Source organism: Scyliorhinus torazame, chromosome 6 (genome assembly GCF_047496885.1).
Source record: "Scyliorhinus torazame isolate Kashiwa2021f chromosome 6, sScyTor2.1, whole genome shotgun sequence".
NCBI lineage: Eukaryota > Metazoa > Chordata > Chondrichthyes > Carcharhiniformes > Scyliorhinidae > Scyliorhinus > Scyliorhinus torazame.
Genome location: NC_092712.1, coordinates 107031868 through 107057016, shown reverse-complemented (window position 1 = coordinate 107057016; position 25149 = coordinate 107031868). Strand labels below are relative to the sequence as shown.

At 48.3% G+C, this 25149-nt stretch overlaps 1 protein-coding gene across 3 annotated transcripts in view; it reads left to right on the top strand.

Annotated features, from left to right (window-relative positions):
- The window catches only part of fam171a1 (family with sequence similarity 171 member A1), a 283483-nt gene that overhangs the window by 194911 nt on the left and 63423 nt on the right, over positions 1-25149 (top strand). For all 3 annotated transcript variants that reach the window (XM_072508664.1, XM_072508663.1, XM_072508665.1), the window contains one exon: positions 12402-12560. In XM_072508664.1, the coding sequence (XP_072364765.1) occupies positions 12402-12560 (159 nt within the window). The remainder of the gene's footprint in view (positions 1-12401; positions 12561-25149) is intronic.

Below are 25149 nucleotides of genomic sequence, written 5' to 3'. Positions count from 1 at the left end.
GATTCAACGGGTGCAATTCAAAAATTTCTAAGCAGGAATTGCCGCGAGTTTCCCGGCGTTCAGCCCAGCGAGGCCGGCAACACAATTCAACATTAATTGGTCCACTTAATGAGGCCTCACGGGCTTCTCATCGCAAATGAAGGCTCGCCAGCTGATTCGCCAGGACCGCGCTCAACAGCCTCACGCTAACAATGATGAGCAGCACTTAAGCTGCACTTGCTCAACGAACCCCAGCCAGCTGGCAACAATGGCGCCCAGGAGACCGGCCCAAGATTTGGAAATGCTGACATGGGGAGACTCCTCGATGCAGTGGAGGCCAGGAAGGATGTCCTGTTCCCCCGAGGGTCCTATAGAGTCAGCTACACAAGGCAGCCAGTGCTGCCTGGGGTGAGATGGTGACAGCTGTCCACACGGGGTCTGTGACCAGGAGGACTAGCCTTCAGTGCTGGAAAAAGGTTGATGATCCACACAGGGCAGCACAAGTGAGTAGACACCAATGCCCCCCCCCCCCCCTCCACCACCAACAAGGGAGCATCCAACCTCCCCGCCCCTCAACTCCCTATGCGACCCCAACCCTTCCTCCACCCCCCTCCCCCTTCATTCCATCCCCAACCCCTCCTTCACACATTCCTTCCCACAACTGTGAACCACACGTGTGGCTAACGATGCCCTCTCTGTGTCTCCTCGGGAAAAGCTCTCCCATAATCGGCGGGAGAGACCCCAGACTTGTGGTAGGGTTAAGAATCCTCACCTCCTTCAAGGAGCAGGCCCTGGAGGTGACCGGTGAGGCCAAGGACACATCCGTCAGCCTGGCGGATGCCACAGAGGTGAGGAGCCACCGGGTTCCACCCGGAGGACCTTTCAAACTTGAGTGGTGATTGATTTACTGACTGACCCATTCCTCCCACTGACCACATGTCCATTCCCTGCAGGTACTCCATCCCGGGCGGAACCCTCTCCTGACTCCGAGGAAACACCTCAGAGGAAAGACCCAAGGCTGCAACTGTAGTCGTGGCACAGCTGTCATCCCCACCCCCCCACCAGTGCAGATCCGCACACCTCAGTGGGACATGTTAGTGGACAGGCTTCGGGGGCACAATCTGATGAGCACCACACAGTTGCTGCTGCTCATCAGGTGGAGGCAGAAACTCCCAGGTGAGACAGCAGCCGGATGTCTGCTGGATCCCAGGACCCAGCTGGATCCCAGCCTGTTGGTGAGCCTGTGGTACAGAAGTACCTGGAGCCTTTAGAGACGATAGGGACCAACCTGAACGTTCAGAGGGAGATGTCAGCATCACATGGACAGGGGATGTTGGCCACCAGCTCTCCCAAGTTTCACCCCTCTGATGAGGCCGTGTCTCACAGTCAGCACACGGTACAGGCCGTCACGGCTGTGCATGCACTGTAGGCAAGTGAGGCGGGGCCCTCCGTCCCCATTGCCCCCAGAGGACGCCGCCAGGGCCATTGAAGGCGACAGGATGTGGAAAGCAGCTGGCTGCCTCCACCTCTGATGTGCATCCCGGGGAGAAACCAAGACGTAGTGGTCAAGCTAGGAGGGCCAAGCACGTCGAGGATCACTCCATTGGGAATGGGGTTTGTTCAACACAGTAAAAACACCTTTTCGCAAAACCATTATGATGCTTCTGTCACTTCCTTCTGCAATGCGGGCCCACCCCACACCGAGCACTGGTGTGGCAAGCCCACTACCCCCGGGCTCTCTGCCTGTGAACAAAGATGGCTACTCGCCTCCTCTGCTCCCAACATAAGCTCTTCCGCCAGGTTCATGTTTTTCAAAAGGAGTACTAATCTGCGCAGCGTGACCACTTGCTGGGGAGGCCGCTGAATGACGGGAGGCCGTTGGATATGGAGTGGCTCTCGTTAATTGTATGGAAATAGGACTTAAGTGGTGATAATTGGTATCTCGCCACGCTACGGCGAGAACCCGGTTTCGCCTTTGGGAGCAAGCCGGTTGCATACACACTGTTTGGTGCCTGGAGCGGATCTCGTTTTTGGCCCTCCCGCTATTCACTGGCCTCTATTCGCCGGCCTCATTACACTTGAGCACAATGAGGCCGGAGAATCGCGCCCGATGTTTCTCTGTAACTTGCACTGTTGAAGCCTCCACAGACTGCAATCAATTAGAAAAAACCTGAAATGGTCACACTGATTAATGAGGTGTAGCTGAGTTTTTATTAGCTTACTAAGTCATAACTGCAGCAGACGAAGTGTTGGAAAAAAAATCAGCCGGTCTTGCAGCATCTGTGGAGCAAGAAAAATAGTTGAAATTTCAGAGTTGTTTTTTGACATTTTCTGTTTTTATTTTAAATTTCCTGCATCCACAGAAGTTTGCTTTTATATAACTGTAGCAGAGCCTCTGTGGTCCAGGAAACCTAATTTTATAATTGTGTACTGTCAAAAATTCCATTCTGATAATCCCAGAGCAGACTTTTCCAGAATTGTACAGCGTGCTGGATCAGGTGAGAAACGCACTGGGAAATTCACTGGTTTCACAGCTGCCATTTCCAGCCAGATCAAACAATACAATTATAATCTCAGTCGTCCCGAGAAGGTCCAAACTCAAAGGTTTATTTGGTTAAAGACTCCCACGGGGAGATCAATCAGGTCATCCTCGTGAGAATTATTACATTTCTCTTCCTCCCTTACCCGCCACCCAAGTATGCAAATCGCTTTGTCATAAAGGGTAATGGTGGTCTTCGCCGCTTCCCTGTGGTTACGCTTCCAGCAGTTGCGATACTGGGTCGAAGGTGTGTAACACATCTGGGAGCGTCGCTACTGGAATGACATGTAAATATGTAGATAACTAAAGGATTACTTATTACATCTCAGTGTAACACACCCACTAGAAGGCATCACTGGATCCCACTATAAATAAGAACACCTAGAGGATCTTGGTCTCTCTCTCTCTCTTCCAACGAGGAGTGACTAGACAGTAGAGTGTAAGATAGATAGATCACAGCACAGTTTAGCACGTGTAGTTTGAATTAGTTAATATTTTAATATAAATTATTTGATTACTAGTTATAGTTCTGTGGAGTGTGCAAACTCCATATTAATCAATCATTACTCAATAAATTACTTTAAGTTGAAAACTCGTGGTTTCTTCAGAATCACACCATCAGACCATTCTGGATAAGAAGCAAAGAGTAACAAGATATATTACCAAAAGAGTAATACAACATGGTACCAGGATTTTGGGGACAGAAACAAGCTACTATAATCTAGCAAGATAAGAAAAAAGTAAAAACTTAGTAGCTATTCAACTGACGTAGCATCATCTTCCGATTGCAGAACTTAGAAGAATCCCCCATACGGGGGGAAGGGGGGTGTTTGCTGTCAGCAGTCTCTCCCTGATTAAACTGTTGTCCGAGACTACGGACATTACTGTCTCCATGTCTGACCCTGAATCCTCCGTCTCATGCATCTCGGCCTCCAGGCCCTTGGGGAATGTTGCTCCTTGGCCCCTGGATGGCAGGCAGAAGGGATGGAGAGCTGACTCATCCGGCGGAGCCAGTTCTGGAATGGGCTCCCTGTCTTTAGGTGGTCCGGGTGCTTTCGTGTCTTCTGCTCCATGCTTTTTACTGTGCAAGGGATCGTTCCAGTCTTCTCCACTACGGTCCCTGGTACCCAGCATCTCTGGAATTCCGGACATATACAATGTCCACTGGCCAGAACCCTCTGCCTGCATTCATTGAATATGATATTGTTTGTGGAGATCCTGTTTTCTCTCCACCTTCCTGCCAATATTAGGAAATATTAGGCTATTGCATGTCTTTAGTCCTCTGCCCATCAGCCATTCCACCAACGCCACCTCGGTCATTACATGTGGTGTGGTCTGATAGCTAAACAGGAACCATGCCAATTTTGTCTTCATGGATCCCATGGCTTGTTCTTTATGCCTCTCTTAAAGGCCTGCATTGCCCGCTCAACCAAGCCGTTTGAAGAGGGGTTGTACGGGGTGGTCCAAATGCGCTTTACACCATTCGACTTCATGAAGTACGAGAATTCTTTCGCTCCAGGATGCCATGGATCCTAAACGAATGCTGCAACTTCTCAACAGTAGTCCTTGAAGTGGTGGACAGCATCTGGTAAACATTCAACCATTTTGATTGGCTGTCAATGAGTAGCAGGAATATTGACCCATTAAAAGATCCAGCAAAATCACCGTGTGACCGTACTCGGGGTCGGCTTGACCACTCCCAGGGGTGAAGAGATCGCTAGTGGGAAATTTTGATGCATCTGACATGCGGTGCATTGCTGCAACAACCTCAATGTCATCATCAAGTCCCGGTCACCACATGTAGCTTCTGGCAATATCTTCATCTTGGGCACTCTCAGGTGTCCATTGTTCAGGTCCTGCAATATGGTTTCCGGCCATATTTGCACCTACAGACAATCTCGCCCCCAAAGAACAAAGAAATGTACAGCACCGGAACAGGCCCTTCGGCCCTCCAAGCCCGTGCCGACCATGCTGCCCGATTAAACTACAATCTTCTACACTTCCTGGGCCCGTATCCCTCTATTCCCATCCTATTCATGTATTTGTCAAGATGCCCCTTAAATGTCACTCGTCCCTGCTTCCACCACCTCCTCCGGTAGCGAGTTCCAGGCACCCACTACCCTCTGTGTAAAAAAACTTGCCTCGTACATCTACTCTAAACCTTGTCCCTCTCACCTTAAACCTATGCCCCCTAGTAATTGACCCCTCTACCCTGGGGAAAAGCCTCTGACTATCCACTCTGTCTATGCCCCTCATAATTTTGTAGACCTCTATCAGGTTGCCCCTCAACCTCCGTCGTTCCAGTGAGAACAAACCAAGTTTATTCAACCTCTCCTCCTAGCTAATGTCCTCCATACCAGGCAACATTTTGGTAAATCTCTTCTGCACCCTCTCTAAAGCCTCCACATCCTTCTGGTAGTGTGGCGACCAGAATTGAACACTATACTCCAAGTGTGGCCGAACTAAGGTTCTATACAGCTGCAACATGACTTGCCAATTCTTATACTCAATGCCCCGGCCAATGAAGGCACCATGCCGTATGCCTTCTGGACTACATTCTCCACCTGTGTTGCCCCTTTCAGTGACCTGTGGACATGTACTCCTAGATCTCTCTGACTTTCAATACTCTTGAGGGTTCTACCATTCACTGTATATTCCGAACCTGCATTAGACCTTCCAAAATGCATTACCTCACATTTGTCCGGATTAAACTCCATCTGCCATCTCTCCGCCCAAGTCTCCAAACAATCTAAATCCTGCTGTATCCTCTGATAGTCCTCATCGCTATCCACAATTCCACTAACCTTTGTGTCGTCTGCAAACTTACTAATCACCAGTTACATTTTCCTCCAAATCATTTATATATACTACAAACAGCAAAGGTCCCAGCACTGATCCCTGCGGAACACCACTGGTCACAGCCCTCCAATTAGAAAAGCATCCTTCCATTGCTACTCTCTGCCTTCTATGACCTAGCCAGTTCTATATCCACCTTGCCAGCTCACCCCTGATCCCGTGTGACTTCACCTTTTGTACTAGTCTACCATGAGGGACCTTGTCAAAGGCCTTACTGAAGTCCATATAGACAACCTCCACTGCCCTACCTGCATCAATCATCTTAGTGACCTCCTCGAAAAACTCTATCAAGTTAGTGAGACACGACCTCCCCTTCACAAAACCATGCTGCCTCTCACTACTACATCCATTTGCTTCCAAATGGGAGTGGATCCTGTCTCGAAGAATTCTCTCTAGTAATTTCCCTACCCCTGAAGTAAGGCTCACCGGCCTGTAGTTCCCTGGATTATCCTTGCTACCCTTCTTAAACAGAGGAACAACATTGGCTATTCTCCAGTCCTCCGGGATATCACCTGAAGACAGTGAGGATCCAAAGATTTCTCTCAAGGCCTCAGCAATTTCCTCCAGCCTCCTTCAGTATTCTGGGGTAGATCCCATCAGGCTCTTTTTAAATATTTTTTAAGTCGCTCAACACCTCGTCTTTTTGGATCTCAATGTGACCCAGGCTATCTACACACCCTTCTCCAGACTCAACATCTACCAATTCCTTCTCTTTGGTGAATACTTAATTTTTTAATTTATTTTGTATTCCAACTTCTAATATCTATATCCAAATCATTTATTTTAATCTCTGTAAAAAAAAAAAAAAAAATTTTTTAAATATGAAGGATACATTATGCAATTGGTTTGCTGTCGCTGAGAATACTCCAGTGTGATTGGCTGCTTACCCTGCTTGATAATATTACTGTTGCTGGACACTGGGAAATCCCTTTGACTTGGCATCAGATCTAAATTAACATCTGGAAAACTGAGATTCATGCTACAGAGATCAAACTTGTAGCAAGTTTTCTTTTGAGGTCAACGGTGAATGCCATCACTTCATCGTTGACCACAACATTTATTTTCCTCTAGTTTTATACTTCTAAATCGTAATCCAATATGTCTTTCCCTTTGAAATTGCATTTTCTGAAATCATGCCAATGGTCCTTCTTCACTGAGTAGTTAACATAATCTGATATAGAGGACATAGATTTAAAGTGCGTGGGGAAAAGTTTAGAACAGTTATGCGAGGCAAGTTTTTTTACACAGAAGGTGGTAAATATAGGGAACGCGCTGCCTGGGGAGGTGGAGGGGGGCAGGTATGATAGTGGCATTTAAGGGACATCTAGAGAAATGTATGAATAGGGCGGGAATGGAAGGATACGGACTGCGTAAGTGCATACGGTTTTAGTTTAGGCAGGTACTATGGTCGGTACAGGCTTGGAGGGCCGAAGAGCCTGTTCCTGTGCTGTTTTGTTCTTTGAATATTGACTGTTTTTTCTCCCCACACCCCTAAACCCATCAATGTTATATGCATATTATGGATGTTTTTGTAGATGGGGTTGGGTTAGGCATATTGTGGGAGAGGGTATTCCTCTGATTTTGGATTGTATGTGTGCACCTGCCACGTTGGTACCAAATTGGCTTTGAGCTGCATCAAATTGTACTGCAACTTGAAGTTGCTGCAGTTCATTTCAATAAGTCTTCAAATTTCACTTGGTTTCACTTCTCCCAAGAATTTTCAGGAGATTATTTATGTGTTTACTTATCCAAGAATTGGGTGGTGATGTAGCTCAGAAGTGCTTTGTGCCTGGACAAAATATATCTTCTGGCTAATATGGTGTAACTATATCTCCATTTTGGGACTTCAAGGGCGGGATTCTCCAATAATGGGGCTATGTCCCCACACCTGCGAAAACACGCACCCGAATCACTCTGGACGTACCTGGAGTAAGTCCAGAGTGATTCCGTGATTTGCAGAGGGCTAGCAGAGTCCCGGAGCGCTCCACACAGTTCCCGCTGCTGATACGGGGCCCTGCACCTCTGGTCAGCAGCCCGTGTCGGCCGCCCCGTGCGACATGGCAGGCCCACACAACGGACCGGCACCAAGAAGATAGGCCCCCTCCAGATCGCACGCGCTCGCGGATCTGTGGCCCCCAATCAATAGCCTGGCCGTCCTAGTGGCCCCCCCCCCCCCCCCCCCCCCCACCATGTGGCCGCTGACTGAGTCCGCAGCCACCATGCCGAGTGCCCGCCGGGTGGAACCATGCGAGGACCACAACGGCGGGAACTCGGCCAGCTGCACCTGGAGAATCGTTGTGGGGGCCTCTTTCAATGGCCCCCGACCAGCGCCGGGTCGATCGTACGCGCCAATTGGAGACGATTCTCCGGGGACCGGTGAATCGCGGGAGTGGCGTCAGACTCAATCGCGGGTTTGACGCCCATTCTTTGCCGAGCGCGATTTTAGCGTGGAGGCTCGGAGAATCCCACCCCAAATGTCTGCAGTACTGATTTGGACCATTCCTTTTACATCTTTAAAAAGGAGCTGGATCAGTAACTCTTAAGCAGGAGGATTGAGAGTTATAGAAACGGCTGATAGTGTGTGTGCGCGCGTGTGTGCGCGCGTGTGTGTGCGCGTGTGTGTGCGCGTGTGTGTGTGCGTGTGTGTGTGTGTGTGTGTGCGCGCGCGCGCGAGTGCTCCTTGGAGCATATGTTGCATCTAAGCTTATTTGATGCTTGCATTAATTTTAAACTTGTGTTCGCCTAACTTGCTCAGGCGTATTTGTTCCTTATGCTTGTCTCCATAAGCAAAACTCACGAAGGACTTTCACCGCAGTCAAAGTGGGATGAAAAACTAGCAAGTGAGCCAACTTCTCCCCCCCCCCCCCTCTCTCTCTCTCTCTCTCTCTCTCACACACACCAAACATCACAACTCTTCCACTTGCCCTCCTTCAGGAGCAGCTTATCAGGAATTATGTTTTACGGAGAAGAAAAAGCTTTTTCAGAAAAAATAAATGCGTGACCTCCAGAAAAAATCTATTGTTTTTAAAAATTAATTTTGGGATGCGGGCATCGCTGGTTGTGCCAGAATTTATTGCCCATCCTAATTGCCCTTGAACAGGGTACATTAGTGAAACCAGATGGTTTAATCGTCATAATTAAGTCCAGATTTTTATTAAATACTAGTCCAGTAATAATACCACGACTTCACCACCTTTCCTTGCTTGTATTTATAAGTTGGAGGCACTAAATGGACAGATTTAGCACTGACATGCTGGTGAGCAATAATTTTAATGGCAGCAGGTATGGTGCCCCCTCATACTTGCTACCCTTGAAAAGCTTTCTCTGACCCACAACACAGGGAGTAGGTGCACATCATCTCAGGTGTGACATTGCTGGAGGTCCTGGTGAAGGAGGTAAAGAGAGGAGTGATGTCCTATACCCACAGTGGGGTCGTTATCCGCCTCACCCTTGCAACAGGAGGGCTACTGCCTGGCTTCATCTTCCAACTTCAGTCCAAGCACTGCCTTTCTCCTAGCGATGTGGGTTAGCATAGCATTCGCTGTCTTTCAATAAGGTCCTTAGAGAATTTCTGGAATAAATGTTGATATCATGTTGAAGTCTTAAGCAAATCTCCCAGAAAGTGTCTCCATGTACGACAAAACCTTCAGCAATGAGTGAACAGTGAAAGCTAAGCATGCCGTTATGTAATTCTGGAGTTGAACACCAAAGTTCCACGTTGCCTCTTTTTAATGAGCACTGGCAGGTAATTTAATTGTCAATCAACCCCTTAAAGCTGATGTTCCAAGCACATGCTTCAGCTGCTTTTTCAAGATGCTGTCTTGCAGCAAAAGTGGGCTAAACCAGCACTGCAGCTCAAGTACCTAGCTAGGTTACTTTGGAGCACAGTAAGGAGTCTTACAACACCAGGTTCAAGTCCAACAGGTTTGTTTGGAATGACTAGCTTTCGGAGCGCAGCTCCTTCATCAAGTGAGTGGTCCACATCATGGTCACTTTGGAGGTTCTGTAAGCACCTAAAGGCACCCAAGGAAAATCACCTCACTGTATTTTAACTGCACCAAATTTTCTTGAGCAGAAACGTTCTAATAGAGAAAGAAACGGCAATGAACATCAATAAGTGGTAGATTTTGCATTATAGTCCTGAAAATTATTGAATTTTATGCAGTATTTAACTGTCAGCAAAGTTGGGAAGCATACATTACAAATATACAGATTACTGTGAAAAACACCCCTAAGTGGAAGGACAGAAGTATTTTTCTTTGAATTCAGACTTTATATTCTGCGTTAAACTGATTGGATTTGATAAAGCCAAATGGATATTAGCTGATTGTAAGCAATTTGGTGACAGTGTAGATATGGTTTTAAAGCATCCAGCTATTTGAATCAGTTCTTCCTGGTATTTTGCTGCTAAGCCAGTAGGTAAATAAGATTGGGGTGAAATTTAGTAGGGATGCGTTTTTTCTGCCTTTTGAAAAAATATATTTGTGCAAATGGTGGTATCTGCATGGCCTCATGTTTTGAAGGAAGGGCCTGCCTGCAGCTAGATTAAAATTCTTCAAAGGAACAAAAATGTTAACATTAAATGATTAGCAACTGAGATGGGTTATTTATTTACTTTATTACAAACTGTAGAAAATTCCCTTGGATATGGCTCAAGTACTACATTGTCAACTGGACCAGCAGCATGAAACATGTGGGCCGTGGGCAGACTTCGCCTGCAGACATGTTTAACTCAGTCCATGTAACATTGCAAGTTGTGTATTAGGAAGGAAGACTTACTGAGTTTTGGAATAAATGGGTTTCTGATTGGTTCACTTAGAATCTATGAAAAGGCATTACTGGGAAGCATCCTCTGGACACGTGGGGCGGGATTCTCCACTCCCGCGCCGAAGTGGCCGCGCCGTCGAGGTTCACGACGGCGCGAAACGGCCCCGGTCCCGACCGATTCAGGCCCTGACAATGGGCCAGGATCGGGGTCGTGTCATCTACACGCGCCAGGCCTTATCGCCCGCGTAAAAGCGGCGCCGCATAGATGACGCGGCCGGCGCCCCATAACGGGCGTCATCCGCGCATGCACGGGTTGGCCAGCGCCAACCCTCGCATGCGTGGTTGCCATCCTCTCTAAGTCCGCCCCGCAAGAAGATGTCTGACGGATCTTGCGGGTTCGCGGAAGGAAGGAGGTCCTCCTTCAGAGAGGACGGCCCGACGATCGGTGGGCACCGATCGCGGGCCACCCCACATCTGAGGTACCCCCGGTGCAGGATCCCCCCTCGCCCCCCCGCAGGCCGCCCCCCCCCCCCCCCCCCCCCCCCAGCGTTCACGCACCGCTCACGACTGCAGCGACCAGGTGTGGACGCCGCTGGGGGGGAACCCGCCGTTTTGGCCTGGCCGCTCGGCCCATCCGGGCCTCAGAATAGCGGGGGTGCCGGAGAATCTCCATTTTCGGTGTCTCCGGCGATTCTGCGGCCCGCGAAACTCGACCGGCCCGTTCCCGCAGCTTGGGAGCCCGCGGGAGGGCGTCGGACCGGCGTCCCGGGAAATTTTGGCAGCCCAGGCGATTCTCCCAACCGGCGTGGGAGTGGAGAATCGCGCCCATGAGGTTTAAAAGTCTTATAGAATACATGTGAATTTTAATCCTAGGCTATGTTTCCCATCAAAAAAAAATTGTTGTTCACAGACATTTTTTTTTAATGCAAGGGTATCTTTAACAAAATGGTGTTTTTTTTGCTCAGGAGAACACAAGCAAGGTGCTTCCTAGGCTATTGCACAACCATATACACATGTAGCTTACAGAAATATTAGTTCAAGGTTACAATGTTGCCGTCTTTGGCTGAGAAAGAAAGTAAACCTGCATTAGCTTTCTAGAATGGATAGAGAGGCAGAAGAGTCTTCAGTAGCGATATAACGGCCTCATTACGTCCAACTTGGTAACGGTGGTGGTAGCACCCAATGTTGAGCTGGTTACTTGGACAATCAAGTTGTTTCTGAACTTGACCTTGGCTGCTGTTGCTTTTAGATGGTTCCTGGAAGGTCCGTGTCTTATCTAAGGTCACTCCAAGGTGCATTGAAGTTGGGTGTTGCTTTAACTTGTAGCATTCACTTCGATGTTAAGCTCTTTATTGGCTTTTGCCTTGTAAAGATGGAATAAGCTGGATATTGTTTCTGCAGGCTTGGCTTGAGTCGCCATGTGTTGCAGTAGTTTTCACACTTTGACAAGTCCTCATTTTGAGTAGTGACGTGAAAGAAGTACAATTTGTTTTGAAAATGGTACTCTAATGGTACATGAAAAACTCAAGCAAATGAAATGATAAGCCAAACGCTGATGGAAAGTATACAAAATCATAGTATCCAGCAGAGGTTTTTGCAGCCTTCAGGTTACTCCGTGGTGTAACTAGATTCACTATTAGGCTGTCGCGGTAGATCCCTGAAATAAAAACAGAAAATGCTGGAAATACTGAGTCAGGCAGCATCTGTGGAGCGAGAAAGCGAGTTGGCGTTTCAGGTCATGACCTTTCATCAGAACCTGGTGATCTCATTGAAACATGTAAGAATCTGAAAGAGCTTTATAGGGTAGATTCTGAGAGACTATTTCCACTAATTTAAAACATGGTAACAGTCCTGAGGTATGGGGCTGATTATTTAAAACTGAGATGAGGTGAAATTACTTCACTCAAAAGATTGTGAATTTTTGGAATTCTGTAGCCCAGAGGGTTGTAGATGTTCCATCATCGAATACATTTAAGATTGGGTTAAGCAGATTTTTGGTTTCAGGGAATCGAGGGATGCAGAGCTGGCAGGAAACTTCTTCTGAAGTGGTGTTAACTATGTTACTCTCTCCACAGATGTTGTCAGACCTACTGATTATTTCCAGAACTTCCTGTTTTTATTTCAAATTTTCAGCATCTGCAGCATTTTGCTTTTAAAATGTATTAATTGTTTTGTGTTTCAATGTTTTAACTTGAAGTTTAATGCTTACATGGTGATCTGTGATAAATGATTGATAAATCCTAATTATTTTAATCCATAGGTACACTAACTCAGCCTAGAGTCCAGTTCCAGAGAAGGTCTCTCAACTTGCCAAAGAACTCGACCTATAGAAATCTGATAGCTTTTCTTACAGTAGCTGTCACCCCTTGGGAAGTAGGCAATTTCCCGTATTTGCAAGGCATTGATGTAAATCGAACAGGTAAGGCACAGAGGTTTGGCAGTGCAAACTCTTATGTAGAGTTAAACTGCAGTAGGATCTCTTAATATTGATCTCTTTTTAAATTTAATTCTCCCACTTCATGAGTGGTGCTGAAATAACTGCCAATTATTTTGTTGCTCTATACTGCTGCTATAACTTTAGTTAAGATGATCATACATTTACAAGCTTTCTTGGGAAAGATTCAAACCACCTTCATTTTGGTGTTCACACAAACCAAAGTAATATGAAAGCAATTAAGACGTGCAAAGTGAAACTTGCTTCATTATTATTGGGCGGCGAATGTGGACAAGGTGCGCCGATGGTGGGAAGGAGAAGGGGTAGAGTGGGTTAGGATGGAGGAGGCATCTTGTAAGGGGTCTAGTTTGAGGGCTATGGTGACAGCAGCATTGCCAATGGCTCCTCAGGGAGCCCAGTGGTGCAGTCCACAGCGAAGATATGGAATCAGTTGAGGAGGCATTTTAGGGTGGAAGGGATGTCGGTGCTAATGCCGCTGTGCGAGAATCATGGGTTTGAGCCAGGGGGGGATGGATAGTGTATACAGGAGGTGGAGGGAAGTGGGGCTGGTCAAGGTGAGGGATTTCTATTTGGAGGAAGGGTTCGCTGGAGGAGCTAAGGGGGGTAGTGAGTTCAGATATCTACAGGTTAGGGTCTTTGCACGAAAGGTCTGGAAGGGGTTCCCTAGATTGCCGGGATACACCCTGCTGGAGCGACTGCTGCTTCCGGATGTGGAAGGGGAGGGAAGAATTGGGGATATAGATAAGTGGCTGGGGGAGCAGGGAGGCGAGCAGGTGGTGAAGATCAAGGAGAAATGGAAAGCGGAGTTGGGAATGGAGATCAATTGGGGATCATGGAGTGAGGCACTGCGACGGGTAAATGGGACCTCTTGGGCAAGGATGAACCTGATACAGTTCAAGGTGGTGCACAGGGTGCATATGACTCGGGCAAGAATGAGTGGGTTCTTTCAGGGGGTAGCAGATGAGTGTGGGCGGGAGCCAATGAATCATGCGCACATGTTTTGGGGTTGTGAAAAATTGGGAAGGTTCGCGGTCTTAGCCAGGATAGTGGAGGAGGGAGTGGACCCGGACCCTTTGGTGGCGATACTTGGGGATTCAGAGAAGCCGGAGTGCATGGAGAGGAGGAAGCCCGATGTCATGGCCTTCGCCTCTCTGATTGCACAGCGACAAATTTTGCTGGAGTGGCAGTCAGCATCGCCACCCGGGGTAGCAGCATGGTTGGGTGACCTGTACGACTTCCTGCGGTTAGAGAAGATAAAGTATGAGTTAAGGGGCTCAGCAGGAGAGTTCACGAAAAGGTGGGGGATGTTTGTGACCGCGTTTGAGGAGCTGTATAGTTGATTGTTGCGAAGAATGTTTCCCGGAGGGGGTTTATTTGCTGTAACCTGCTTTGATACAAGTTTGAATAAAATGCGTTTTTTAAAAAAAAAGATGCGCAAAGTGATAGAGGGTGGGATTATTTGGCCACGCCCCCTGCAGGAATCGGCACGGATGGGACGGGGACCATTTGAAGGTCCTTGGACCTCAGGTGGGAATTTCCGATCTCCGGATGGGCGGAGAAATCCCGCTCATAATCACTGACACTCAATGGAATACATTTTTTAAAAATAAATTTAGTGTACCCAATTATTTTTTCCAATTAAGGGGCAATTTGGCGTGGCCAATCCACCTATCCTGCACATCTTTGGGTTGTGGGGATGAAACCCACAAAGACACGGGGAGAACGTGCAAACTCCACACGGACAGTGACCCAGGGCCCGGATTCAAACCCGAGTCCTCAGCGCCGTAGGCAGCAATGCTAACCACTGTGCCACCGTGCTGCCCTCACAATGCAATGATGACTGCTCTTTGTTGTACAAATTCATATCCCACTCTTTCCCATTTTATGGTTTGCAATATCAGCCGTGAAGATTTCGAGCAGTGGTATTCGCTAGAAAAATAGTGAGGGCCAATTGGGGTATTGAAAATTCTAATCGGGATGCAAGTAGAATTTCAAAGAAATACGAGTGCCAGGTGGATGGAGCAGTTGTCACGTGGGGAACCCAAAAATGAAAACCCTGTTGTGTTTGCTTCCCGGCTCCCAGGGGTTCCCTTGTTGTCAGAAACTCAGTCCCTGATCAAAGAACCTTGCATTGGAAAGGTGGTGGTGGGGTGGGGGGGGGGGGGGGTGCACCTGCTGAGAGCTAACTCCTGTCCTTTCTTTGACTCCATTGCCCTTCTCATAACTCATCCTTCCATCCCTTAGGAACTGGTGACCTGGGGCGAAATTCTCCCCAAACGGCGCGATGTCCGCCGACTGGCGCCCAAAACGGCGCCAATCAGACGGGCATCGCGCCACCCCAAAGGTGCGGAATGCTCCGCATCTTTGGGGGCCGAGCCCCAACATTGAGGGGCTAGGCCGGCGTCGGAGGGATTTCCGCCCCGCCAGCTGGCGGAAACGGCCTTTGTTGCCCCGCCAGCTGGCGCGGAAATGACATGTCGGGGCGGCGCATGCGCGGAAGCGTCAGCGGCCGCTGACAGTTTCCCGCGCATGCGCAGTGGGGGGAGTCTCTTCCGCCATGGTGGAGACCGTTGCGGAGGCGGAACGGAAAGAGTGCCCCCATGGCACAGGCCCGCCTGCGGATCGGTGGGCCCCGATCGCGGGCCAGGCCACCGTGGGGGCACCCCCCGGGGCCAGATCGCCCCGCGCCCCCCCCCCAGGACCCCGGAGCCCGCCCACGCCGCCTTGTCCCGCCGGTAAATAGGTACTCTAATTTACGCCGGCGTGACAGGCAATTTATCGGTGGGTCTTCGGCCCATCCGGGCCGGAGAATCGAGCGGGGGGGCCCGCCAACCGGCGCGGCCCGATTCCCGCCCCCGCCGAATATCCGGTACCGGAGACTTCGGCAACCGGCGGGGGCGGGATTCACGGCGGCCAACGGCCATTCTCCAACCCGCTGGGGGTTCGGAGAATGACGCCCCTGATCCCTCACAGATCCTGGACCTCTGATGGGTGCATTGCTGACAGCTGCTGTGACTCTCCCAGTGGAACTGATGGAAATGAGTAGCTGGCCCCCTTTGATTGGTTAGCACCTAATACGGAAGACCTTTCCAAAGAAGGCTTTCCAGGCGGGAGGCAATACAACCTCACCTGGATTAAATTTTTCTCTCTTGTCTTCCATGCCACAGGAATAATGAGGTTAAGAAGGCAGGCCTTCATGAATAACCTCTGCCACTGATTTCGAGATTATACCAAAGATTAATAAAAAAAAGTACTTATTGGCTAAGCATCTAATTCAATATATCACAGAATTTAGGCTCATTGACAGGATGCATGCTCTGCTAAATGGGACGAAGTATATGATATACAGGCCTATATATAATTATATCCTTTCTTGGCCTAGCAAAATTATCAATATTGTGAAAATGTGCAACAGTGAGAATTACATTTCGCTGCACCACATAGTTCAATAACAATGCATTTCGCGTGCATGATATTGTACTATGTTAGTTCAGCATAATCACGACTTTTCATTTATAAATTAAGTTAGATTACAAAGCGAGTTAGTATTGTTACACTGAATTTGTGATTTATGTAAGGTCCACATTGAAGCACTTTGAGAGCGCACGTACCTTGTCTGGTTGCTATGGCATTCATTTGGCTGCAGCTCAGTCTTGTGACCGTTTAAGTCACTAATGCAATCGAGCAGAGACCACCTATGACAGTCGCAAACACAAGTGAAAGGACAAGTGTTCAAGGCTATTCAATTTAAAAAGCAACATTTCCGTTCTTTTTGTGCTGGAGTTAGGAGAAGCTCTTTGGTTCTGTGAACAAAAACTGTGCAGGGGCACTCCAAAAAGCATTACCGGGTTTTTATTAGTTAGCTGGAATATAGAAGTCAGTGTCCATTTTTTCTTATCCCTCTGAATGATTCTTAGCAGGCCGATCTTTTGAAGCCAACAAACTTGAAACTAATTAGTTAAACTGTCCATTTATTTCTCAAACTCTAAATTAGTTGGGACTTCTCGAGAACCACATATAAGTCATTGTGACTATGTTATGAATTCTGGTAGATAGGGTGAGAAACAAAAAAGTTTATTGCAATGAAAATTGATGCATGGCGAATATCCAGTCGACCATGTGAGAATATGTATTCCTAAATCAGAAAACGCTAAGTTTAAAAACAAAAATCTCGATGTCAATTCTCTGGGGTATTTTAAGGAATGGTTTGGTGCACAATCAGCACTTGAAAAATCCTCCGCTGACTCATAGTGGATTTTGGAGCATTTGAAATGCTGCCAAAAATAAAACAAATATCCCAAGATCATCTAGAGTTTCTCCTTCTTGCAAGACTGCACCCCTTTATTTTTGAAGATGTGATTTTTAAACTTTGACCTGACTGGACGTTCTGCAATTTAAACTGAGACAAAGCAAACTCTTAAGATTACAACGCCACATTCCAAGGGGGAAGGTTGGAAACCAACAAATTGCCCTCCGCGAAGTGTGAAGTAAGAGATTTCCAAAATCCAGACACCCATCCAAACCCTTAACTGGTTACGGTAGAGACATTGAAAATGCAAAGTATTGGATATTGAAACAATGGCTGTCTCATATACACCAAAACCTCTTGGAAATGCACAATGGGAGAAATATTTCAAGGCAATGATGCCAGTCAGTAGAATGAGATTACAAGTGAAACAGATGGTGCCAAGTAATTCTTCAGCAAATGACACAGGCTGACGGATGCTCTCTCTCCCTCCCCTCTGTTGGTAATTGTCGCTCAGTTAAGAGATGGAAGAAGAGAAGCCATGTATATTAAACTTTATATATACTTTTTAAGGCAATAAATCTAGTTTGTAGTAAAGTCACATTATTTATATAGCGCCTTTAACATAATTAAGCATCTCAAGGTACTTCATAGGTGGGGTAATAAAACAATATTTGGGGACTTCCGGGTGCGGAGATGACCAGCTAGGTCGCACGTTTCGGCAGCTTCTGGTGGAACGGACTTTTGGGCTCTTAATAGGAGCCCCAACGGCAATTTAAACGGCCAAAAACATTGTGCGGTAAACTAGAAGGGAATCCCCCCCGAACACGCATGGATAAAGGAGAGGATAGCAGCCGGATTGCGGAGGATCTTCTGGAGCAGCGGCAAGGAAGGCAAGCTCAAAGCAAGATGGCGTCGGAAGGTGGCCGTTTGTTATGGGGCCCAGACCAACAAGAGTTCCTGCGGCGCTGTGTGGAAGAGCTGAAAAAGGAATTGAAGAAGGAGTTGTTGGCCCCGATATTACAGGCGATTGAAGGGCTAAAGGAGGAGCAGAAGACTCAAGAGCAGGAGCTTCGGGTCGTGAAGGCAAAGGCTGCTGAAAATGAAGATGAAATACAGGGCCTGGTGGTGAAGACAGAGACGCACGAGGCGCAGCACAGAAGGTGTGTGGAAAGGCTGGAAGTACTGGAGAATAATTCGAGGAGGAAGAATTTAAGGGTTCTGGGTCTTCCCGAAGGCGTAGAAGGGGCGGACGGCGGGACATATGTGAGCACGATGCTTCACTCGCTAATGGGATCGGAGGCCCCGACGGGCCCTTTGGAGGTGGAGGGAGCTTATTGAGTTATGGCGCGAAGACCAAGGGCAGGAGAAATACCTCGAGCCATAGTGGTGAGGTTTCACCGCTATAATGACAGAGAGATGGTCCTAAGATGGGCGAAGAAAACTCGGAGCTGCAGGTGGGAGAACGCGGTGATCCGCGTATACCAGGATTGGAGTGCGGAGGTGGCGAGAAGGAGGGCAAGTTTTAATCAGGCTAAGGCGGTGCTTCACAAAAAGAAGATCCAGTTTGGAATGTTACAACCGGCGAGATTGTGGGTCACACACCAAGGGAAGCACCACTACTTTGAGATGGCAGAAGAGGCGTGGACATTCATTGTGGACGAGAAGCTGGAATAGTCTGGCGAGAGAAAGAACTTTTGGGACAAAGTGGTGGGGTGATTAAGTGGGGCGAGGAAAGGGGGGGGGGGATGATTTTTCAGTTTGTTAATCTTGCGATCCTGTAACTTTTCTCTCTTCCCCATGATGGGGGGGGGGGGGGGGGGGAAGAGTATGAGGAACTGTGGGCGCCGGTCATTAGGGGCGGGGCCGAGTGGGAAACGCGGGCTTTGTTCCCGCGCTATGGTAATTATGGCGGGAACAGGGACGCAGGAAGGAGGGGGCCTCGCACAGTGGGGGCCGAGGACAAGGGGGGAAGCCGAGGTCAGCCAGAGTTCGCTGACTTCTGGGAGCAACATGGGGGGTGCAACTACGCTAGGAAGGGATCTGGCGGAGGAGGGGTTAACTGGGTTGCTGCTGCTAAGGAGAAGGGGGAGCTGTTATGGGATGGGGTGGTCGAGGCGGGAGGGCGCCGTCGGGGGGATACACGGGTACGTGGGAACCGGGTGAGGAGCTGGGTTAAAAAAGGGGATGGCTAGTCGACAAGGTTGGGGGGGGTAAAGAGCCCCCCAACCCGGCTGATCACGTGGAACGTGAGAGGGCCGATTAAAAGGGCACGGGTACTCGCACACCTAAAGAAATTAAAGGCAGATGTGGTTATGTTGCAGGAGACGCATCTGAAACTGATAGACCAGGTCAGACTACGTAAAAGATGGGTGGGGCAGGTGTTTCATTCGGGTTTGGATGCGAAGAACAGGGGGGTAGCTATCTTGGTGGGGAAACGGGTACTGTTTGAGGCAAAGACCATAGTGGCGGATAGTGGGGGTAGATATGTGATGGTGAGTGGCAGATTGCAAGGGAAGGCGGTGGTTCTGGTATATGCCCCGAACTGGGATGATGCAAATTTTATGAGGCGTATGTTGGGACGTATCCCGGACCTGGAGGCGGGAAAGTTGGTAATGGGGGGAGATTTCAATACGGTGCTTGATCCAGGGCTGGACCGATCGAGGTCCAGGACCGGGAGGAGGCCGGCAGCGGCCAGGGTGCTCAAAGACTTCATGGAGCAAATGGGAGGGGTAGACCCCTGGAGATTTAGTAGGCCTAGGAGTAAGGAGTTCTCATTTTTCTCCCATGTCCACAAAGTATATTCACGGATAGACTTTTTTGTCTTGGGAAGGGCACTGATTCCGAAGGTGACAGGGACGGAATATACGGCCATAGCTATTTCGGACCACGCTCCACATTGGGTAGACCTGGAGGTAGGAGAGGAAAAAGAACAGCACCCACTCTGGAGAATGGATATGGGCTTATTGGCGGATGAGGGGGTATGTTTTAAGGGTGAGGGGGTGCATCGAAAGGTGCTTGGAGCTTAATGACAATGGAGAGGTTCAGGTGGGAGTGGTCTGGGAGGCGTTGAAGGCGGTGGTTAGAGAGGGAACTGATATCCACAAGGGCACATAAAGGGAAACAAGAGGGTAAAGAAAGGGAGGGATTGCTGAAAGAACTTTTGAGGGTGGACAGGCAATATGCGGAGGCACCGGAGGAGGGACTGTACAGGGAAAGACAAAGGCTACATGTGGAGTTTGACCTGCTGACCACGGGTAAGGCGGAGGCACAGTGGAGGAGGGCACAGGGTGTACAGTATGAGTATGGAGAGTCGGCTACTGGCCCACCAATTGAGGAAGAGGGGAGCAGCGAGGGAGATAGGTGGTGTGAGAGATGAGGAAGGAGAGATGGAACGGGGAGCGGAAAGAGTGAACGGGGTGTTCAAGGCATTTTATGAGAGGTTATATAAGGCTTAGCCCCCGGAAGGGAAGGAGGGAATGATGTGGTTCTTGGATCAGTTGGAATTCCCTAAGGTGGAGGAGCAGGAGAGGGTGGGACTGGGAGCACAGATTGAGATGGAGGAGGTGGTAAAAGGGATTGGGAGCATGCAGGTGGGGAAGGCCCCGGGACCGGATGGATTCCCGGTGGAATTTTATAGGAAGTATATGGACTTACTGGCCCCGCTTCTGACGAGAACCTTTAATGAGGCTAGGGAAAGGGGGCAGCTGCCCCCGACTATGTCGGAGGCAACGATATCGCTCCTTTTGAAGAAGGAAAAAGACCCGCTGCAGTGTGGGTCCTACAGGCCCATTTCCCTTTTAAATGTAGATGCTAAGCTCTTGGCCAAGGTGATGGCGACGAGGATAGAGGACTGTCCCCGGGGTGGTCCACGAGGATCAAACTGGGTTCGTTAAGGGGAGACAGCTGAACACGAACATACGGAGGTTGCTAGGGGTAATGATGATGCCCCCACCAGAGGGGGAGGCGGAGATAGTGGTGACGATGGACGCCGAGAAAGCATTCGACAGAGTGGAGTGGGATTATCTGTGGGAGGTGCTGAGGAGATTTGGTTTTGGAGAAGGGTATATCGGATGGGTACAGCTGCTGTATAGGGCCCCCGTGGCGAGCGTGGTCGCGAACAGACTGAGGTCTGATTACTTCCGTCTTCATAGAGGGATGAGGCAGGGGTGTCCCCTGTCTCCGTTACTGTTTGCATTGGCGATTGAGCCCCTGGCCATAGCACTGAGGGGCTCCAGGAAGTGGAGGGGAGTGCTCAGGGGAGGAGAAGAACACCGCGTATCCTTGTATGCAGATGATTTATTGCTGTATGTTGCGGACCCAGTGGAGGGGATGCCTGAGATAATGCAGACACTCAGGGAGTTTGGGGAATTTTCGGGGTACAAATTGAATATGGGTAAGAGTGAGCTGTTTGTGGTGCATCCGGGGGAGCAGAGCAGGGGAATAGATGACTTACCGCTGAGGAAGGTGACAAGAGATTTCCGGTACTTAGGGATTCAGATAGCCAGGAGTTGGGGAACCTTACACCGGCTTAATCTAACAAGATTGGTGGAACAGATGGAGGAGGATTTTAAGAGATGGGACATGGTGCCCCTGTCACTGGTGGGTAGGGTGCAGGTGGTTAAAATGGTAGTCCTCCCGAGATTCCTCTTTGTGTTTCAGTGCCTTCCGGTGATGGTCACGAAGGCTTTTTTCAAGAGAATTGAGAAAAGTGTCATGAGTTTTGTGTGGGCCGGGAAGACCCCGAGAGTGAGGAGGGGGTCCTTGCAGCGTAGCAGGGATAGGGGGGGGCTGGCACTACCGAGCCTAAGTGAATACTACTGGGCCGCCAATATCTCAATGATGTGTAAGTGGATGGGAGAAGGGGAGGGAGCGGCGTGGAAGAGATTGGAGATGGCGTCCTGCAAGGGAACCAGCCTACAAGCAATGGTGACGGCGCCGTTGCCATTCTCCCCGAAGAAATACACCACAAGTCCAGTGGTGGTGGCAACACTAAAAATTTGGGGGCAGTGGAGACGACATAGGGGAAGGACGGGAGCCCCGGTGTGGTCCCCGATAAGAAATAACCATAGGTTTGTCCCGGGGAGAATGGATGGGGGATTTGGAGCATGGCAAAGAGCTGGGGTTGTGCAACTGAGAGATCTGTTCGTAGACGGGACGTTTGCGAGTCTGGAAGCGCTGACGGAAAAATATGGGTTGCCCCAAGGAAATGCATTTCGGTACATGCAACTGAGGGCTTTCGCGAGGCAACAGGTGAGGGAATTCCCGTAGCTCCCGACGCAGGAGGTTCAGAATAGCGTGATCTCGGGGACATGGGTGGGGGATGGTAGGGTGTCGGATATATACAGGGAAATGAAGGACGAGGGGGAGATCATGGTGAATGAGCTGAAGGGGAAATGGGAAGAAGAGCTGGGGGAAGAGATTGAGGAGGGGCTGTGGGCTGATGCCCTACGTAGGGTAAACCCGTCGTCCTCGTGCGCCAGGCTAAGCCTGATACAATTCAAGGTTTTACACAGGGCGCATATGACCGGAGCACGGCTCAGTAAATTTTTCGGGGTAGAGGATAGGTGTGGGAGATGCTCGAGAAGCCCAGCAAACCACACACACATGTTTTGGTCATGTCCGGCACTACAGGGGTTCTGGGTGGGGGTGGCAAAGGTGCTTTCGAAGGTGGTGGGGGTCCGGGTCGAGCCAAGCTGGGGGTTGGCTATATTCGGGGTTGCAGAAGAGCCGGGAGTGCAGGAGGCGAAAGAGGCTGATGTCTTGGCCTTTGCATCCCTAGTAGCCCGGCAAAGGATATTGCTTATGTGGAAGGAAGCCAAACCCCCGGGCGTGGAGACCTGGATAAATGACATGGCAGGGTTTATAAAACTAGAACGGATAAAGTTTGCACTAAGGGGTTCGGCTCAAGGGTTCACCAGGCGGTGGCAACCGTTCATTAACTACCTCGCAGAACGATAAAGGAAATGGGAAGGTAACAGCAGCAACCCAGGGGGGAGGGGGGGGGAGGGGGGGGGGAGGGCCCGGGCGGGTCCTCAGGGGTGTTTTTGTATAAATATTTGTATTAGGCTATGTATATTGGATTGTTTGATTTTATTTTGGAGAGTTATTATTTTTGATAGGGCATTTGCCATTTAGTTTATATATTATTTATTTATTTGTTAAAAACGGCCACTGTTATTTATACTGTTTTACTGTTGTAAAAAGGAAAACCTTTGTATTGTTTTGTTTGGCCAAAAAAATTTGAATAAAATATATTTTTTTAAAAAACAATATTTGACACCATATTTGAGAAGTTGGCTAAACAGCTGGTTTGTGCTGCAGAGACCAGTAGCATGGGTTCAATTCCCATACCTGCCTTCTTAACCTTGCCCCTCACCTGAGGTGTGGTGATCCTCAGGTTACCATTGGTCATCTCGTGCCCTCAAAGGGGAAAGCAGCCTCTTGTCATTTGGGATTATGGCAACTTTACCTTTACCTTACATGAGGCAATATTAGGAGCGATGGCTAAAAGCTTGGTGAAAGAGGTAGACGTTAAGGAGCATCTTAATGGTGGGGGGGGGAAAAGAGGCACTGGGAGCTTCAGGGAGGATGTCCTCAAGCTTAGGGTCTAAAAACTGAAGGTGCAGCCACCCAATGGTGGAGTAATTAAAATCAGTTCCATTGAAGAGTGCAGATATCTGTGTTGAGGGGGCTAAGGAATATTACAGTAATAAGAAGGGCGAGGCCTAGGAGGGATTTGAAAATAACATTGACATTTTTTTAAATCAAGGTATAGGAGTGACTGGAAAGAGATTGGGAAATAATGTAGGTCAGCATTCAGTAGGATAACGGGTGAAAGTTACTTCAACAGAAGTGCAACCTTTTTTCCTTCCGCTAATCCAACCCAGTCTCTTATTGTCTTTTACATTGCAGCTGAGCTTAGCAACCCTCAAGAACAACTCTTCCTGATCAGCATTTCACACAAACACATACCAATGTTCATTATGTACAATCTAGTGTCGTTGGCCTTAGTGTGGATGAGAGTAGCTGGGGATCTGAGATTGTAAGTTTTGAGCTAGTCTTCTACAATGAAGTCTCACTCTGTTCTTAAGATGTTCGTTCATCTTCATAATCTGCCCTATCACTTCCATGCATGATTTATAATAAGGAAACTGCAAGTCATTTGCCAATTTTGTAAAAATAAGTAATTCAAATGTAATTTACAAATCAGCCTTTAACAGCAATGTTTAACCTGATGTCCACTGTTATTGAGTGCTACTTTCGTCCCCCATCAGTATATTTCTTAAAATTTGATGAAAGTACCAGTGGCACATTGGCATAGCAGTGTTGACATTGGCTATTATCCGCAATTTACTTTCCATGCTACTGATAAATATTAGCAGCTTGGGTTTAAGATTGTTTACTTGCTAACATTAAGCAAAAAATAAGCACAAGCATTTGATAAAGATGTTAGCAGAACTTTGCATTTCCTAAAATAAGGTGAAATGAAATTGAGACTGCATCATCTTCTCCTTAAGAGGAGCTGAATTGTCCTTCCTTCACGAGGTGTGGGCATGGCTGGCACGGCACATTCCGAATTACCATTGAATCATGTGGTGTAGGTGCAACCACAGTGCTGATAGGGAGGATGTTCCAGGATTTTGATCCAGTGACCGTGAAGGAATGCTGATATAGTTCCAAGTCCGGTTGATGTTTGGCTTGTTCCCATGCAGTCATGCACCGTAATTTCTCATTACACAGGAATTATGACTCATCAAGCTGGAGAGGGAGAACTTGCATTTCAGCACATCTTTCACAACCCCAGGATGTCCCAAAGTGCTTGACAACCAAAGATGTACTTTTTGAAGTGTAGTCACTGTTGTAATGTAGGAAATAGTGCGGCTAATTTGCAAAACCAAAAGTCCCGCAATAGCAATGAGCTAACGATGAGAGAGTCTGTTTTAGTGATGTTTGAGGGATGGTCACTGGCAAGCATCATGTAAAATTTGCATCTTGTTCATTTATTTGTGTTGACAGTTTTTGATGTGTAAGAACAACAAGGACTACCAGCAGCTGTCCCAATTGGAACTTGTGATCAAAGCCATGTCCACTACGATAGCCATCAATTTAAATGCAAATCCTAACATCATTACTATATCCTGAATGCACAAAATTGAAAAGTGACCAATTTCTTTCTGTTTAAAATAAGATGCATTAAATTGTGAAAATGTGCAGTTTTTAGTTCACTGAGCTATTAATGCAATGCTTTCAAGTTTTTATAATTTGGTATTTTCTGACTACCACAGCAGTGGGGAGGTGGTGGTA